General features: G+C 34.3%; 1 protein-coding gene across 1 annotated transcript in view; it reads left to right on the plus strand.

Annotated features, from left to right (window-relative positions):
* LOC126976150 (nephrin) overlaps positions 1 to 20,804 on the plus strand; it is a 289,278-nt gene that overhangs the window by 248,174 nt on the left and 20,300 nt on the right. Inside the window, exons 12-17 of the mRNA XM_050824354.1 lie at positions 6,930 to 7,066; positions 10,349 to 10,502; positions 14,317 to 14,454; positions 16,192 to 16,356; positions 16,803 to 16,961; positions 19,221 to 19,352. Of these exons, the coding sequence (XP_050680311.1) occupies positions 6,930 to 7,066; positions 10,349 to 10,502; positions 14,317 to 14,454; positions 16,192 to 16,356; positions 16,803 to 16,961; positions 19,221 to 19,352 (885 nt within the window). The remainder of the gene's footprint in view (positions 1 to 6,929; positions 7,067 to 10,348; positions 10,503 to 14,316; positions 14,455 to 16,191; positions 16,357 to 16,802; positions 16,962 to 19,220; positions 19,353 to 20,804) is intronic.

The raw sequence follows: 20,804 nt of genomic DNA on the forward strand, positions 1-20,804 counted from the left end.
AAATTGACTTGATATGAGGAATTGTTAAGATCGCTGGAATCCCGAAAGGCGCGAGTTTGAATCCCGCACCGTCAATAAATTTGGGTACAAATTAAATTTAGATACTTGTTATACAAAGTAACTTCTTTTTAGTTAATGGATTTTAATTACTGCATAGTAATTGTGCTAGATTTTGTTATTTTGTCTGTTTGACTTAGGAGTTCTAAACGACTTTACGTGGAACAGTGCATAAAGTTATGGATAAGAAGAGTGCGGGTTTGCCCCACAAATGTAATAAGTAATAGTATAATCATGAAGTTACCTCCTTATTTTATTTATTTAATAAAGAGCTATTGTATGATATTCAAATCAAATAAACAATATTTATTTAGAAAACTAACAGCTATTTATAACTATGTTGACGTCTATTTGTATTACTAAAAGCCATTAACTAGTTTTCATATATATAATTCTGATTAGTTTTTAAAATTAGTTAGTAGTTAGAGAATTACGCTATCTTACAATCTATTACGTTAATACTATGTATAGAATTAGTATTATATTATAATAACTACATTTTAAAGATACCAGATTAAAGAAGTTTACATTTATAAAACTTAATTACAGAAAATAATAATATAATTAAAGTTTACATTGATTTTGTTGAATACTTTGAATACTTAGGGGAGAAAATATGATTTGGTCATCAGATGCCGAATTGCACTAGGTTTAGTTACAAATGTGTCAATTTCGGAGTAAGCATTTATAAGTTCATTAAATTTGATACTTGTACGGACGAAGAAGGAATTACGGCGATAGAAAGTTTTATAAATATACAATATGTGTTAAAATGTAGTATAAATTATACTGCGGCATACAATTAGTTCTACTGATAAGTCTCCCGAAAGCTCATTAATAGCCAAAATGAATAATGTCTTGTAATAATTCTTGTAAAGCTTCTCACATAAACAAAGAAAGCTACACATTATATGAAATACAATACATCTCACGTCGATGTTTTGCAAATCATCTACAGTTTCATAACAGCAAAAACCAATAGGAATCTATTACTGTTCTTGTGCATACTGTGCTATTAAATCCGGCTTAGTTCTGTTGATACCGTTATAAGCTTTATTGCTATTTTGTTAAGGGTTGGATTGCGTGGTAATATTACTAATTTATATCTTTCTGTTTAATTTGTTAGAGTATTTGTTGTGAGATAGCAGAGTGATTGAGTTGCATACTCTTTTAATGCTTTATGCGCAACTCATATTGTAAACTATAAATCATTTCATTAAGTTATAATTTAGTATGATAAACGAGGTGAAGGTTTAACTATTTTCTTTTTTAAGTTATACTTCTTTAGGTGCGTTATGAGAAAATGATGAGAGTGAAATTTTAAGATGCGCGCGCATCACTGTAACACAAAAGTAACGGGGTGAAGTTGGTTCCAAAAATTTTCTGACGTTCGCGTCATTCGTTATTTTTTTTTTTTTTGGTTTCTTCGTCCATTATTAGGACAGGCCAAAGGGTTCAGCTCATGTAGCCGTATTCATTATTTAATAATTAATTGTCAAAACTATCTTTGCAAAGATAAAAAGAAAATTGTTCTTTCTAAAAACGTAGAATAGCACGAGGAATAAATTATTTTAATAATTTTTGCTTCGTTAGGCAGTAACTACACATACACTTTTTTTGGACTATTAACTATATCTCACTGACAAACAAATATTTTACGTTTTAAATTCCAGTACTTACCTTCGCTGTTACATACATCCTGTTAAATACAAATAAACTGACAAATTAATTTCAATTATCTTTTATTTCGTAATACAATCTGAATTAAATTAATTATATGTATTGATTTATTAAACTCTCAGCAATAAAGAAGGATTCTAATTTAAATGAGTATCTTTCCGAATCTATTGATTTAAGGTGCGGCATTTAATATATGAATCGTGTTAGTTAAAAGCATTCTGAATATCAAATGTATCATGAAGTAATAAAGAATAAACTGTTGGCCGAGGTCTGATGGCATAACTTTGATTCCTTGGAGTCGTGGAAAGCCTGGCTTAAATTAATAAATATTTTATGAAAATAAGGGACAAGACGAGCAGGACGTTCAGCTGATGGTAATTGATACGCCCTGCCTATTACAATGCAGTGCTGCTCAAAATTCTTGAAAACACCCCAAAAATTCTGAATGGCACTACAACTGCGCTCGTCACCTTGAGACATAAGATGTTCAGTCTCAATTGCCCAGTAATTTCACTAGCTACGGCGCCCTTCATACCGAAACACAGTAATGCTTATACATTACAGCTTCACGGCAGAAATAAGCGCCGTTGTGGTACCCATAATCTAGCCGGCATCCTGTGCAAAGGAGCCTCCCACTGGTTCATAAAATGTCTGTCAAACAGCATATGACATTGCATGTTTTTTTTTATTTACTTTAAACCAGCAATTTTAAATACCGTAGGGCGATATCAAACGATATATAATTCCAAAGTTTCACAAATGTTTTCATTGAATCATGTTTTCAAGAAAAGCAATTTTCTCGAGATCTTTCCCTAGCTACTTTGCTAAGTACAGAACCGCATTATTGTTTAGTATTATTGTGCCGTTAGAAGATACTGCATCGTAACTTTATTACACTTGCCTTGTCTTTTAATTGCAATTATATAAATGGAGTTACTTTTAACGCTATATACTCAATGACGACGTAAAAAACTTCGATAAAGTGGGCTTTCGGTATACCGGTGAATAGTAATATAATATTGTGTTTAATTAATATATATATAACTAGTGGACCCAACAGACGTTGTCCTGTCGGAAATTTCGGACACACGTCTTAAATATGAAAAATTGGTCCAGCCGTTAGGAGGAGTCCACTAAAATACACTATATGGACGGAATTGAGAATCTAAACCAATCTCAAATTCACTGGAACACACAAACAAATCATCAAAATCGGTCCAGCCGTTTAGGAGGTAGTTTAATTGTGAATCAAACCATTCTCAAATCCACCTGAAGACACATACCAATCTCAAAATTCACTGCAACACACAAAAAAGTCATCAAAATTGGTCCGGCCGTTTAGGACGTATGTAGTTCAATTGTGAATCTAAACCATACTCGAATCCACCTGAATACACACAGAAAGTTTCATTAGAATCGGTCCAGCCGTCTAGGAGGAGTTCAGTGACATACACACGCACACAAGAAATATATATATAAAGATATGTTTGATGATACTGGAGTAAATAACACACAACTTGATTTATCTAAAAATATAAATATTCATTGTTATTATACAATTAAAACACTCAATATTTTAGTAGATCGACACTGAATTACTTTACTTAAGTTAAACTAGTTATTTTGTGAAAATTATATCTTTTCATTACTTTTATACAATTAGAAATATATCCCCTCACATGCAGGCTTAAATTCTCTCTCTCCGGTGTGCTCCTGTCAATGTCATTCTTCTTGTGTAACGTCATAGTTGTAAGGCGGCGTACACATACTCGTACATTAGGCTATGTACACAATATACAGTGTACAAAGCTTACATATATAAAGTCCGCTTTTTTTTGTATCGTTAGTACTTTTATATTCTATTTGTTTATCATTACAATATTTAACGCAGAAATCCTATTTTAATACACTGTTATTAGCTTCATACGTATGTTAGTACGTAACGGAATTTTTGAACATGATTTTGACCACCTTCAGAACGTCGGATTAAATCAAAATTTGGCGTACTTATTAAGGACCGATGACAATTCAATATAAGAAAAAAAACTTAAAATGAAACATAATAATAGTTTGCAAACCGCGGGGGGTATCAATAGTCAATCAAGCATCCCAAGCCTTTTTTTTTTACAATAAAATAATTTTTTCTCCCACTATTCTTAATTCATATTTATTAATCTTTATTTTCTATTTTTTGTGGGATTTTCTATAAAAGCGAATTTTTTTGATTTTTTTATCTACTATTTATTTGTTTCAAATTCAAGTAATTTTATTTAAAATTGGATATAAAATTGCAGTGAGGTATCCTTCGAAATGTTCGTGGTTGTCTGTTTGCGTACATTTGTTTTAAATGGAGGTGAGATCGAGGTACCGTTTCACCCTTAGCCTTTAGGCTAATGTGGAAGGTTCTTGCGTCGTATATTCGTATCCAGATGACAATTTTGTTTGTATTGATATACAAGGCATTCTTATACAAATAATTTGAGTTTTCTTTAGTGTTAATTCCACCAATGTTTGTCTTTAAACAATTCGACACGTGTTTCGCCTCTACACGAGGCATCCTCAGGACGTGTTGTCTCGCCAAAAGGAGTCTCGTGCCAGATTTTAGCGAGACAACACGTCCTGAGGTTATTATTATGGATTTCCGCAAAGTAACGCCTACTTCAATATTTTTTTTTACAAGGCATTCTGTCAAACTCATTTTTTTTTATATAAGCATTTTTATCTTTTTTCTGACAAACCTTATCAAATTATTACAGGCAGTTGTATCGAGTGTTGCTGAATGTAATTGCGGGCTAATATAGGCCGTGTTTATATGTTTATAGCGTTTATATTCCCAAGTACACGAATCTGATTTAGTATACATTCAAGTCACGTTTTAGTACCGAACAAGTTTTTTACGCCGAGATCAGAGATTCCTATAAATATTTTCTAACAAAAGCTATTTTATCATTTATGTATGCAAGAGGCTTTTGTGCTGCTATTTCTTGTGTTAATATTGAAGCTTGAGAGGAAATGTGCGTATAGAAAAAAATATTCTTTTGTTTTTATCGAATGAGGCTCACTTTATTAATAAAGTTTTAATTGATTATGATACCCGTACATTGATAGAGGAACGGATGCCTGCCATTTTAAATACAAAAAACAAATAAAAAAAATATGTGTGCGATTTACACGTGGTAGAAGTGAAACGATCATAAATTTTGGCTTCAAGATAATTCGACTAATTTAATATTTTGGGAAGAAGATAATTGTTGGATTTAGTAATGATCATAGTAATACAATGTTTAGTTTTTATTTCAGATTTTATTTGTTTATATTACATGATTCTGACTCACAGCTTCCTTTTTGATAAATAATAAAAGGCTTATTGTAGCTAAAGTATGAAATAAATACTTTGGTCTTAATATGCTATATATACTGCGTCAATTATTCTTTATGATTTTGTTGTTGGTACAGTGCAACTGCTGCACATTTTCAAATTAAATTTGGTGTCCAAAAACTCAATCAACAGAAACGCTGTGTCCGGTGCAAAATTTAGATTAAACCTCTCAACTGCATATGAAGTCCTGGTACATGTTGCTAGGATGACACATGATTTCAACCGCTATCAAAGACATTACTATCGCCTCTACCATACTTATGTTCTCCTAGTGTCTATGTAGTAATTCATCGTGCGCATGACGTCAGAATATATTAAGGTATACTCGCGTCATACATAAGACAATCTCTTCTTCAACTATGATCGCCTGGTACCAATACACTGTATAATGATTCCTCTACCTCATTTTCCCGCTTTTTCTTTTCATCGACTTTCAAATAACAACGATGCCAAAGAAGTTTTCACTTCAATACATACAAAATACCTTTGGCTTTATATCTCCCAATATGTAGTAATTATAATTAAAGGAGTTTTCAGCAGTAATTCTATTAATTTCATTTTAAATTAATTCTAAAAATGTTAAACAGTTGGGAGAAAGGATTTAACTGCATTCACACACACATCGTTTCTGACACATGTTTTAATGTTTTATTTAATATTAATCAATATATAATTACATTATGGTATCATTTTTAAGAGTATCTTCAAAAGCTTAAACCAATGCCAAATGATGACTGCCAAGTTAATAGATTTCTTGGTAATCAAAGTTTTGTCTGATCCCACGAAATATTCTCCGGTAACTAGGTGTATAGGTCGTACGAGTATATTAGCTTGTAATATATAAGAGCTATAGTAATGTAACGAGACATAAAATAAATTGATTCTTATTTTGATTAGATATAGTTGGTCGCATTTGTAGCCATGTATACTTGAATGACGCAGTAAAATTTAATTCATTGTTTACACAATTTCATAGTTTTAATTGTTGGCTTAAGACACTAATTCATTCTTAAAAAGTTTTAACGTACTATCTTATAACATTAGCTATCCGCAAATTAAATTCCTGCTGAAAATTGAACTTGTTTTCGAGATTAGTTTAGATCAATAAACAGACGGCAAGACAAACATTTCTAAACTTGGGTTTCTGGAGTTCCATTTCAACATTAATCGGACGCGGATCGTTAGTTTTTGTGGCTCGGGTCTTATTACTTGCCTAATTTACCAAATAATTATCATTATGTGAAAGAAAAGTATGTGTGTCAAATATGTTCGCAATATAATTTATATTCCTCGTGAAAGCATTTTTTTAAATTAATGTCTATATGTTGTTTTATATTTTTTTGTATAAACTTTTGTGGAATCTGCATGTATTTAAATTGTATTTTTAGCGATCTATCCATCCATCCATCTATTTGATTTATGTCAATATAGTATTTTTGACTTAGACTTTAATTTGAGCATTGTTGGTAATTAACGAACATTAAAATATTTACTTAATTGAGGTCTGTGAACGGAAGAGTTTGCAGAGCTGACTTGATTTTTATCTTTTTTTGCTGCAATACATTCTGGTAAGCCAAATTACAAGGGCTTGAAACCTACACAAGTATCGTATTAATCTTGATACTCGCGTATAGAAGATGATGTAAAATGTTTCATCTGTCGGCTGTGATACATTAAAACTATTTTTTTATCTAAGTCGTATATTAACTACTGCCACAAATTGTTTAGTATTCCTTAAGGAATCAATTCAGTGATATAACTCCACAAGCGTCCGATATAAATCTGTATTATAACTAATGATTTTTGTCTTCAGATCCTCCGTCAGCACCGATGATAACTGGTTACATTCCGGGGACCACTCTGGCAGCTGGTACTGTCCAGAAGCTGTCCTGTATTTCTTCGGGGGGAAACCCACTTGCAACACTCACTTGGTTCAAAAATGATAAGAAGGTAAGAAGGCAATAGATAACATCTTTCTTCTAGAGGTATAGACAGTGATAAGGAACCTTCTGCTTTGCTGCGCTCCAGACATATTAGCTTTTTCTACTGGTTATATAGTTAGTTTAGATGGGCTCACACTTAGCCTCTTGATTGGGCCATTGTGCGTTTTCATTTGTCTTCTTACTCCAACCAGCCTAGATCATTCCAGAATCCTAGCAGTTTTTTAAGTTTTTGCAGGCATCCGGAAGCGATACTGGTGATTGGGGTATTTGTGCCCGTTGTTTGGCCACACTCCTGCAATCCATAAGCACGTGTTCTAGCGTTTCTTCTGCTTCCATGCATCCTTTGCACAAAGAGCTGTCTGTTACACCTATAATAGATAGATGCTTGTTCAAAGGACAGTGACCGATGGCAACACCTCTCGTCTCATCAGGTTCTGGGTGAACCTCTTTGGGGACACCGGAACCGCATTCTTTGTTTTTATTGTACTCGTATCAGCTCCATGAAGCAGGCTCAGTGAATCTTTATATTCACAGCCTCTGGTTCTCCGATCTAACTGTGGCCTTTCATAAAACTTCCATTCATGTAACCTCTGCATGATCAAACCATCTCAATCTTTCCTTCTACAACAGATGTTACACCTGCTATAACATCACATTGTTTCATAGAATCGTCTCTCGGACTGAGAGCGACTGTACTATATTTTAAATTAGTTAATTCATTTATATTATTGAGTGATTAGTAAGGTCCTTCTCGTATCTCGAGTGTGTCAAACAAACCAATTTGTTCAGAATGGCCATGGTTGGCACTTCTAGTCTTCTAGTTCTATGGGCAATGTTTGAACCGGGATAGCTTTTTATCTCGATTACCTAGAGACCCATACTCCACTATTTGAAGCTCTTCTCATCAAGGCCTTCCCAAGGATATATTGGTCTGTACATATTCTGGTTGCTGAGAAATAAAGTTTCCAATGCCGTATTTACTGTTTCTAAAGCTTTGATGTCTAGGATCAATGCTTGGCCATCAACATTTAAAAATGAAATTAAAAATTCATAAAGTGGTGTTTCTAGGTCAGTAGAACATTAGCACAAACGGCGGAGATTTCTTTCTTTGCCGCTTTGTTTTACTGTGACCGGTATCTTTTCATGTAACGAATCACTTTCAATAAACTTTTCATCGCTTTCATTATCTTTTGAATTTGCAAACTTTTCAAGGACTGATAGTCTAAGACATGAATAGGGAGCTATTCGTTTATTGAGTATAAAGAATTTTGTATCAAATTAAAATGTTAAAAATTAACCGCCGGTCGGTTATTTTAATAAGTTATCTCAAGGCTATAATTTGTTAAACATCCAACTGAATTTCAAATAGATTTTTAGCAACTTATAATATGACCGTGTTCGTTATGAAATTATGTTTATTTTTACATAAGAAGACTATACTTGATACTTAGCTGTTCTCTTATCTCCCGACCCAATAGTTATAACTATATGTACCTAATTTGTCACTTAAACGACTGCATGTAATATTTAATAAATATTTGAGTAAATGTAGAGTCCCTGAGGGAAAATTGTTCAGACAACCCACTCGAGATTAAACTTTAAATATATTTAATAAAAACAAAACTTTTTAATTATTAAACAAATACTTAATAATATCACTAGGATAGTAAAAAAATATCGACACATACAATAAATGAAGAATTTCTGTTTTATTTATGAATAGTGACTCAGGCGATAAAAATATGCTTAAAAAAGAATAACATAAACTCTTATTATAATCATAATATTTCACGTTTGTTTTAATTTATAAAATTGCTTTAATTATCTTAATACTTTTCGCCCGGAATATGTTCAAATAACACACATACACCCAGTTGAAAATGGTATGTTCCAACTAGAACATGTAACATTTGCAATCGACAGAGAGACATGTCAGGTTGTCAAAATCAGCCATTTTTTTCCAATATTACTTTTCCCCTGTAACTAGACCCTTGTATTTACAATTCTCACACCGTATTATCCCCAAAAAGTTGCCAGCCCAAAAACTAAAAGCTGCGAAAACTCCCAACTGACAGCCATCAACAAGAGCGCAAGTTAAATCCTGTATGCAAATATTTTGGGGAACTTTTGAGTTCCGGCCGCGGTATAATTTCATAGTTTTGCGTGAAGCTCGCGCTGTACAGTTTTTAAACAATCATTTTATTATTATGTATCTAGTTCTTGGCCGACTTTGCTTTTGCCTATTTTTAAGTTTTTATCTTTCCTTCAATGTTTGTCATATCTTGAAACTGAATTCATATTCATTTTTCCTCGACCTATTGAAGTGAAATTTTTCATACAAATTTTCTTTGCATTCATTTTGTAAGGCCGTTCCTGTGAATTGAATTTGTTATGTTACGCTGATTAAACGTATAAAACCCTTACTTCTGAGATTAAATTAAATTTTGAAAATAAAATTTTAACGTAACGTCATTCGAATAGTTGGCTCAGTTGGCGCTCGCACGGAACGCGAGAGGACGAGGATTCGAGTCCCGCATCGTTCATGAATTTTGTTTTCAAATTTAATTTGTGTGTTTTATCCCAGATGTGAGGGTCATCACTTATAAGAAATAACAAATTGTTTATACATATTACTATATTTATTTTTTTTCGGGAAACAACAGTACATATTTATACACTTAAAAAAAACATAAAATATATTTGACCAATAAAGTTTCCACAATCAACAATCGACAATAGTATTATTTGTTCGGATTTTGGTACAGCCGAACCATCGGACTGTCTGACGGTTTGGTAGCAGACCATATTCGATGGTATATATCGCATTGTCTATTCCACAAAATGATTATTATTGCCGCCGGGACCGTACTAAATACGACGGCGGACCAATTGGTGCGAGGCACCCACCGGACCGACCGATGGTCCGGCCGTATCAAATCTGACCATAAGGCTATAACATATAACTATTGCTTTGTGACGTCACGTCCAGGCAGTCCTAAACAACCAATCAAAATACAGACCGCTGACTGCTGAATTCAGACAACAGCATAAATTTGTTTTATTTCTTCTTATTTTCTTTTCTTATTTCTTTAAAAAAAGTACTTAAAAACTGGGGGCAGGTGTCTCCCGTTAAGCTTATCGCCTGTGTTGGGAGGCACCGCTCTTTAACCTTTATTTATGACAAACAAAATTATATACTTAAGAGTTATTTATAAAAGTTAACTGATAAAAATATAATTTTAACCTTTATTCATATCATATTTCGTCATTTAAACATTTTGTTTAACAGATTCACTCGGTGGCGAAGACAACGGACAAGTCAGTGTCGGCGGAGATATCGATTCTCACAAACGTAACGGACAATCAGGCGCAGTACAGATGCGAGGCCACAAACACAGCGACGGAGATACCTCTGTTCGAAACTGTTACCCTCAATGTGCATTGTAAGTATAACTTTCTCTTTATATGTTTTTTAATGAAAATAAGAGGAGAGACGAGCAGGACGTTCAGCTGATGTAATTGATACCTTACCCATTACAATGCAGTGCCGCTCAGGATTCTTGAAAAACCCAAAAATTCGGAGCGGTACTACAATTAACCTTGAGACATAAGAGGTTAAGTCTAATTTGCCCAATAATTTCACTAGTTACGGCGCCCTTCAGACCGAAACTCAGTAATGTTTACACATTGCTGCTTCACGGCAGAAATAGGCACCGTTGTGGTATCCATAATCTAGCCGGTATCAATTTCGAAGGTAAATTGCAATATGTAATTTTTTCATACTGCTCGTTCGGAATGCAGATTTCCTTAGAGAAGAACGAGCAAGAAACTCTAAGGTTGCTCGTTGTCTGCTTAAAAACAATTTTTTAACATTGCTTATAAGTCAAAGTCAAAAATACAATTCAGATACATATATTTTAATTACACCAAAGTTTAAACATATACATATTTTTAAAATAGTGCAATACACCAAAACAATACAAGGCTGAACCATAAAATCCATATTCAATTCCATATTGTAATATCGTTTACGTAATCTTCAATACTGTAATAAGCCTTCGACATAATCATAATAAATAATCCAGATACAATTTTTGGTAATTTATTGTAAAATTAAATACCATCGCATGCAAAATAATTGTTTATTTTACAGAGTTTATGTACGTGCAGGAGATTGCTATAAATATATTGGCCGTACATGGTCATAATATGAATATATATAAGCTTACAGATATATTAGGTCTTCTAAATTATATCACTAACAATTTGCTGTCTATCATTAACATTCTTGCTGCACAAATAAAATTTGAAAAACAAAATTTTATGAACGATGCGGGACTCGAACCCACGACTTCCGGCGTTCCGTGCCGGTGCTTTAACCAACTGAGCTAACCGTTCGAGTACCGCCTCGTTATAAAATTCTGTTTGCTTTGTTCAACTCTCAGGTTCTGGCTTCATCTACAGGATCTACTTTACAGTTGATAACCTGCTCAACCCCAATATTTGCATATTAGGAAATTGACTTGAGATGTCGCTCTTGTAAATCTAAGCAATATGTTATATTTTTAAAGTGATAACCCTCACGTCTAGGATTAATATACAAATAAAATTTGAAAAAAAAAATTGAATAACAAAATTATTCTTGCTGTTAAATATATTATTTGTTATAAATTGTATTATTAAATATATTTCGAAATCTTATATAAAATACTTCTCAAGAATTAAATGCTATAACTTCCGAACAGTCCAATTAAATAGAATCCAAGAACAAAGCATTGTTTTATCTGATCTAAAACTGCAGAGTTGAACGTCTTTAAGTTAGTTCTTTTTAATAATGAAAACGTCCTCTACTGAACTTATATCTACACATTTAATTCTCAAAGGTTTTTTTAAAACGTCATAATTTCTATTTTTTTTATGAAAATAAGGAATGAGACGAGCAGGACGTTCAGCTGATTGTAATTGATACGCCCTGCACATTGCACAGGATGCCGGCTAGATTATGGGTACCACAACGGCGTCTTTTTCTACCGTGAAACAGTAATGTGTAAGCATTATTGTGTTTCGGTCTGAAGGGCTGAAGGGCGCCCGTAGCTAGTGAAATTACTGAGAAAATGAGACCTAACATCTTATGTCTCTAGGTGACGAGCGCAATAATTGTAGCGGCGCTCAGAGTGTTTGGGGTTTTTCAAGAACCCTGAGGAGCACTGCATTGTAATGGGCAGGGCGTATTCATTACCATCAGCTGAACGCCCTGCTCATCTCATTCCATACTATCATAAAAAAAATATATTTTGTACTTTTAATGCATTTTGAACATTTTATTTTTGAAACGCTTTCTAACTTGGAACACGTTTCATATATTAGATGCAGTTCCTACCTCACAAACAATTTTTTTTATGAATTTTAGCTTTTGTAAAATACTCATTGATTTAATAGAGTTGTTTCATTTATGTTCTTCTTTAAACCTCTACTTTTCGAAAGATTCAGTGATTTAATATATGAAATATTTATAATGTCGATTCAACAGCGGGTAGCTTATATCTATTTAAATAAAGTTTTACTGTGAATGAATCAACCATAACTTCGGGTCACCTTTTCTACTCATATAGGCGGTGTTCATAGGTTTAGATGTATGCTTCATTTATTTATTTCTATGCAGCGGAAGGTTAGTTGTTTTTTGAAACATAAAAGAAGGCATACGACAACCATATTATAATATAATAATATAAATAATAATAATTTATTTCTCTTAAAAAAAAACATAGGTTTACAGCAGCTAGTGGCGAAATCACCTTTTAGGCAAATAATACTTGTACCAGTTGGCTCCGCTCTTCCATTTCAGCAATGTCTTATAAAGTTATGAAATGAATATAATAAGTAAAATGAATAAATAATAAGTAAATGATGTATAGAAAATATACAATATTTGAAAACTATAAATAAATAACTAATAAGACCTATTTCCAGACATAAACTAATTAAAGGGTTCACTTAATTCATGTACTATCTAATCCGCTATCTTTCGAATGTGTACGCTCACAAAATTCCTAGATTAAAATAAATTTCATCTTATCCTAAGTACGTTCGCTAAGATAAATCTTCGATCGATAACTTACGTATAAAATAAATAGATCTGATGCAAACTTTACAACTAGCGATTTAACTTATGTTACAAAGACGGTTCAAATTAAATTCCTCTAGTTAAAACTTATACTGTTCAATATCAAATTCTAGCCTCGATTAACTTGAAATATTTCATCGGCGTTCAGTTGAGCTTAATTAATGGTTTAATTGGTGTATTGTAGGAATGTCTTACTAAAATACATAATATACTATGTTCTTAATTGAGTATTTGCGTTTTGTACGTTTCTTAGCGGTATATCTTCTTCTTACATCCCACAGATTACTTTTTTTTTTCGTTGAAGAGGAGGACTAATTGTACCAATGGGAGGCTCTTTCAGGCACAGGATGCCGGCTAGACTATGGGTACCACATCTAGCCTATTTCTACCGTCAAGCAGTAGATTAATAGGCAAATGAGACTTAACATCTTACGTCTCAAGGTGACGAGGGGAATTGTAGTGCCGCTTAGAATTTTTGAGTTTTTCAAGAATCCTGAGCGGTACTGCATTGTAATGCAGGGCGTATCAATTACCATCAGCTGAACGTTCTGCTCGTCTCGTCCCTTATTTTCATAAAAAAAATATCTGATGTTAAGTGATTACCACCACCCACACCGGCGGAATCACAGGACTGTTGCCGGCCTTTTAGGAATGTTTACTCGGTTTTTTTAAGGTGGCCATGTCGTATATTCCTGAAAACACCGCATAAGGAAAATCATTCCATAGTTTTTACGTGTAAGAAATTTTCTTGAAAACCGCACTTTGGAGGTACGAGTATTCCATAAAATGAGGTGTCTTCACACCTCTTTCTTCATTTAATTATCAGAAATCTAAACTGGGTTATATGAGCGTGGGCCAGTGAAGGTCCTATGACAATCGCTCTAGCTATTTTGGAAATAAGAATAGACAGAAAAAAAATGTAATATAATTAAGTAACATGTAAACATACCCGTAAAATGGTGTTTTATGCCAAAAACTGATACGTACACTAAAATAGCCTATGATATGTCCATTCAGTATAATAAAAAGAAATTCAACCCCCTATTCTGTTTTTAAACGCTATGAAATATCAGCTGTTCTATAATAAAGTAGAGATTATTTAAGAAATCTTATAATTGCATTTTTATTACCAGTTGCCCCTGAAGCCGTGAAGGTTAGAGTGGAGCCAGAGGAGCCCCAACCAGGATTAGAAGCGACGCTGTTCTGTGACGCGGCGTCCAGCAACCCGCCTGCTACGCTATCCTGGTGGAGAGATGGAATACCCGTACAAGGTAAGTCAGAGTTAAAATAACCTTTACTGGCATAAAATCATATAGATTGCTCATCAGCGTCAATCAATTAAAAATACAATTTAAATACCTGCTGATTTCATATTGACATCGTGACTACATAGCACTGGTACCTTTCGCAAATGACTTTCGAAAAATAAAAAGCTTAGTAAATTTCCAATTGAATACTTTAATATTATATGTTATAATAATGAAAATCACTATTAAGAGCAAAAAGGTGACGATTTTTGTGAACGTATATTATACTAGCTGACCCGGCAAACGTTGTTTTGCCATATAAATTGCATTGATATTTTGCTTGCTAGTTGATAAGAGATGGCGCTAGTTGTATTCATTAGTAATCACACTTCTTTTATATTTTGTATAATTCACAGTATAGTTTTATAAATTATAGCCTATTTGTTATTCTGTTGTCTAAGCTATATTATTGTAAAGTTTCATCAAAATCTATTCAGTAGATTTTGCGTTAAAGAAGTTCAAACATACATCCAGACATACAAACTTTCACATTTATATTATTAGTAGGATGTTCATAAATGTACTGACATTGTACTATTTTTTATTTCTTTACTTACCTTTGAGAGGCTGTCTATAACCAAACTGATATATAGCACGAACAGCTCTCTTCATTATTTTATAAATCTTCCGTGCAAAAATATCTAACTAATGATTTAAATCCTTTGTGTGGCTTAGAAGTATACAGACAGGACAATGAAAAGCGACTTTGTTTAACACTTTGTATATATAGATTAATTGGAAATGTTTCTTACCAATCGAATTGTACTTCAGTATTATAAAAATAAAGTTTAAATCGTCGTTTAAATTGAAAGCCAGCTTTCCTCTAATTAAAGAATAACACACGTCCGATAAAGTTGTTTTAAAATATTGAGCACGACTTCTAAGTATTAGCTGACTTCTGTTTTCTTAATTAATGACTTGAAAATATTTTCATTTTAAATATTGTTACTAAATCATGTAGTTATTGAGTGCAGCTGTCCAATCACTGGTCTTAAGACTTAGTTTTTTTTTATGGAAAAGGAGGACAAACGAGCGTAAGGGTCACCTGGTGTTAAGTTATTACCGCCATCCACACTCCCTGCAACACCAGAGGAATCACAGGAGCGTGGCTGGCCTTTAAGGAAGGTTTACGCGCTTTTTTTTGAAGGTACCCATGTCGTATCGTCCGCAACACTGCACCAGGAAGCTCATTCCACAGCTTTGTAGTACGTGGAAGAAAGCTCCTTGAAAACCGCGCTTTTAAACAGTTAATTATTTTGTTTGTAAGTTTATTTTTATTTTAAACTTACAACGTATTTTTATTTTATATAACGCGTATCAATAGATATTGATATGAAATCTAATAAATATTTCGATCAACGGATCTAAAAATTTGATTTAAAAGAGTGGGGTGAGTTTCTTGCTACTTCTTCTCAATAAATCTCAACCCTTTCCAAAGCGGCGGTAACAATAAAATGAAGAGAAATTTTTTTACAATCATAAGTGTAATTTTTTTGACCTTGATAAATAAAGTGATTTTGATTTGGTTTGATTTGATCAGCTTAACTATCCAACACGGAAATGCTGTCAGTAGTCTTGGTATACTTCCACTTATCATAGTATTGTGAAACAGCTCTTCAGAACACTACATACATAATAGGGAATACTCGTTTATCCTCATCTTCCATAAAATCTTTTAATTAATTAATCACTTCCGTAAAGGTCTTCCGATGAAAATGAATAAAGGTCTGCACGGCGGGACTGTTTCTACCATCGAACTAAAGCTGAACATCACCAAGGACCTCAACGGCGCCGTCTACACGTGCCAGGCGCTGAACGAAGCTCTGCAGAGGAGTGTTCATGACGCACTCACTTTGAAAGTTCTATGTAAGTTAACTCAATATGATGAAATATTTATTTTAATTGACGTACGATCTCCCGTGACTTTGCCTCAGTAGGCATAAACCAGGAAACATAAATTTTTTTATTACAATAAGGGACGCGGCGAGCAGGACGTTCAATTGATAGTAATTATACGCCCTGCCCATTACCGTGCCGCTCAGGATTATTGAGAACCCCAAAAACTCTGAGCGGCACCATTACTGCGCTCGACACCTTGAGATATAAGATGTAAAGTCTCATTTGCCCAGTAATTTCACTAGCTATGGCGCCCTTCAGACTTTAATGAAAACCACAGTAATGCTAATACATTACTGCTTCACGGCAGAAATAGGCGCCGTTGTGGTACTCATAATCTAGTCCTGTGCAAAGGTGCCTCCCACTGGTAAAGATTATGGTATGAGGATGAATTTTAAAATGACCTGGTCTTTCAGATGCTCCTATCTTTGATGAAAGCACACAAACGACAGCAGTGGGTGTGGAGAATGAACAGCTGATAGCCGTAGTAAGGGCTGACGCAAACCCTAGCACCATCACATACACGTGGACTAAAGACGGCCTTCCGATAACGCAGAGTTCGTACAGCACAGCAAGTAAGTAAACAACTTTTCTATGATTGTCTCCTTCGAGTCCGGTAATTACGATTCTGAAAGAAGAATAATCTAGCATTTTCTTTGATTACCGCGAGTGTTACACATTTAAATAAAACACTTTTAAAATAAAGCGAATGTATAAAACGTGCAGTGATTGATAATAATAATAATAATATTGACACACACAAATTATCTTTCCCCAAATAAGGCATATAGCCTGTGTTATGGGTTGCAAGACAACGATATATTTAATACAATATACTTAATTAAACATACATAAATACATACAAACATCCCATATTCATCATATAAATGCTTGCACCTAGCGGGATTCGAACCCGGGACCTCTAACTTAGTAGGTAGGATCGCTAACCACTCGGGTATACAGGTCGTTATTTGATATATACACAAATAAACCACTACGTTTTAAGCAACTGTTCGCTTTCAAACTTAACTTGATTATAATTCTTCGCCATATTGAAATCACTATTTCAAACTTATTTCAAATCACTCCACGTTTCATAGTTAACTAAATTTCAATTTTTACTTAGGCAGCCCCTTATTAGGTAGTATTTACATCCTCTTGGTATTAAATAAAATTGGTAATAAAAAAAAATTTATACAATGTATTAAAACAAATGCACCAAAATGGGAAGGCATATCAATTACCATCAGCTGAACGTCCTACTCGTCTCGTCCTTTATTTTTATAAAATAAAAATACTCAAACGTCTTAACTTACTCGTGTAAGAAAAAAAACACTAACGAGTTTAGTAGGTGTATCAATCTCCATATAGATACTGTTAATAAATATAGATATTATACGAATAATTATATATTAAATATAAACTAATCCCCGAAGACTTCACCAACCATTCACCACAATCATCGCTCAAAAAATTAATCTAAAATATTAAAGTTATAATAAAAATATATCTTAAATATTTAACAGTAAATAATGATCCAGTCTTCCTATCATAACAACAGAAACAAAACAATTTGTATACGCGATCCTAATTTGGAATGACAGTTCATATTCCGCCCGACTAAATTAATTCCAAATAATTTGTATGGAATCCATTTCCAAGAACATCTACTTAGATGTTTGCCTGTTACTCAATTGTCATGAATTATAAATACCTGCTGTAGTTTCTTTAATGTTCTTTAATATGTTCATTTGTGATTGTGTGTCAAAAATAAAAGAGGGGGACATACGAGTGTTCGGGTCACCTGATGTTAAGCGATCACCATTTTCATGCAATACCAAAATCATCGCAGTAATTTTGGTGACCTTTTAGGAAGGTGTACTTGCTTTTTTTGAAGGTACACATATCATACATTCTAGAAGCTTCTTCCATAGTTTGTACCTCCACGTAAAACGCGTATAAGAAAGTTGATTACTAACAATTATAATCGATAAATAATTTATTTGTGAGATGAAAAGACTCATCGACCTATTCGTGATAGGACTACGCGTTAGTGGCGCTCTCTGGGTTTCCACGGAAGACCAGGGTTTCGAAATATGGGCCAAGGGGGGCCCATTGGCGTCATTAGATCATAATTAGCATAGTATAACTTCTAATAACTATAATTACAATGTATAATGACGTCAATTAACATCTATTCTTCTTTTTTTTTGACTTACCGTATGCGTGAGAGATAGGGAAAAACCCAGACAGACCAGCTCCGTAACGCGTTACGTTACGAAGCGTTATACCGTCGTATAAGAAGACATCACTTCAAAATTATACACAGGGTGGTAGATGTTACAAATTCATATAACTTTATTCAAAATAGGATTCAAAATCACCTTTTGAACGTCAAAACTACCACGCATTTAAAATAGACTGCCTCAGACCTGCGAAGAACGGGCGCAAGAAACTCAGCGGGCCTTTTTTATAAATAATGGATCGTACAATAAACATTTATAATTAAAGAGTTTGAGGGTGTTCGCTTCATTCACAGTCTGTGGTATCATTAAGAAAATCGTTTATGCTATAGTAACCATTCCCACATAAACGTTTTTTAACAATCCTTTTAAACTTCGTAACACATTTGTTTTGTACATTTTCTAGGATGATATTGTAGAAGCATATACATCGCCCAAGAAAAGACTTACTAACTCGACTTAACCGAGTAGTAGGCATAACAAGTTTATGTTTGTTCTTCGTGTTCACATTATTATTGTCACAGTTTCTAGGAATTTACTTAATGTGCTTATGAACATAAAGATATTATGTTAAATGTATGTTTGTTACAGACGATCGAATCATATCGGAAGGCGCCATGTTGAACATGACCCGTCTGTCTCGCCACGACGCAGGAGTTTATACGTGTGAAGCAGTCAATTCTCAGGGCGCCGCTGTCATCAACGTCACCGTATCAGTTCATTGTAAGTAGACCAGTGTAAACCAAGTAAAAAAATGGAAGAGATCTTTTCAAAGTCATGTGACACACCGTTCGAGTGACGTATGGTCATAAAGTTTTTGCAGTTTTCACACAGTGCGGTTTTCAAGGAGCTTTCTTCCACGTACTACAAAGCTGTGGAATGAGCTTCCTTGTGCGGTGTTTCCGGGACGATACGACATGGGTACCTTCAAAAAAAGCGCGTACACCTAGTTAAGGCCGGCAACGCTCCTGTGTTTCCTTTGGTGTTGCAAGAGAATGTGGGCGGTGGTGATCACTTAACACCAGGTGACCCGTTCGCTCGTTTGTCCTCCTATTCCGAAAAAAAAAATTGTATGCTTTGTTCAACTCTCAGGTCGTGGCTCCATCTACAGGAAATTTAAAACAAATTACAAGAGCGACATCTCCATTCAATTTTCTAATATGCAATATTGGGGTTGAGCAGGTTATCAACTGTAAAGTAGATCCTGCTCGAACGGTTCGCTCAGTTGGCAGAGCACTCGCACGGAACGCGAGAGGTCGTAGGTTCGAGTCCCGCATCGTTCATAATTTTTTTTCAAATGTTATTTATAATCCTAGAAGTGAGGGTTATCACTATATAAACATAACAAATTGTTTAATTGTAACTTTGTCAAAGTTAAGTGACAGCTATTGAGAGTATGAATAACAGGGAAAGCAGAAGCAAGCAAATACTCCTCTAACAGCACAGATAACCTATCGTTACTGTACGGGTACCTTCAAGAAAAGCGCGTACACCCTCCTTAAAGGCCGGCAACGCTCTTGTGATTCCTCTGGTGTTGCAGGAGAGTGTGGGCGGCGGTGATCACTTAACACCAGGTGACCCGTACGCTCGTTTGTCCTCCTATTCCATAAAACAAAAAAAGGTGACACTACACCGCTAAGAATTTTCGGATTTTCTAAGAATCCTGAGTGGCACTGCATTGTAAAGGCGTATCAATTACCACCAGCTGAACTTCCTGCTCGTCTCATCCCTCTTTGTCATAAAAAAACAGTCAGTCACGCTTGGAATTCTCTGCTTGTATTTTGAATATCAAACTGTTATACCGAACACCCATCGTGTTAAATGGGTGAGAAGACACACAGCTGTTTCCGTTCACTGAGTATTGGACGGCTGATGATTCGAGCATCTCTACAGCGGTAACATGGTTCGAGGTGATACTGAGGTGTACCGGAAAAGACCATTGTCAGTCCTACACCTTATAGAAAAAAGTTGATTGTCCGGTGATTACAGATCTATAAGATATTGGAATACAAAAAGGGCTTATTTTCTCCCATGCGCATAATAGAGTATGGTTTTTTATCCTTATTTTACCCGGTTTCCAAACAGTCTATTATGTTTTAAAGTGATAACCCTCACTTCTGGGATTAATTACGGTTTAGTTGGTAAGAGCACTCGCACGGAACGCGAGAGGTCGCG

This window comes from Leptidea sinapis, chromosome 39 (genome assembly GCF_905404315.1).
Source record: "Leptidea sinapis chromosome 39, ilLepSina1.1, whole genome shotgun sequence".
Classification (NCBI taxonomy): Eukaryota; Metazoa; Arthropoda; class Insecta; order Lepidoptera; family Pieridae; genus Leptidea; species Leptidea sinapis.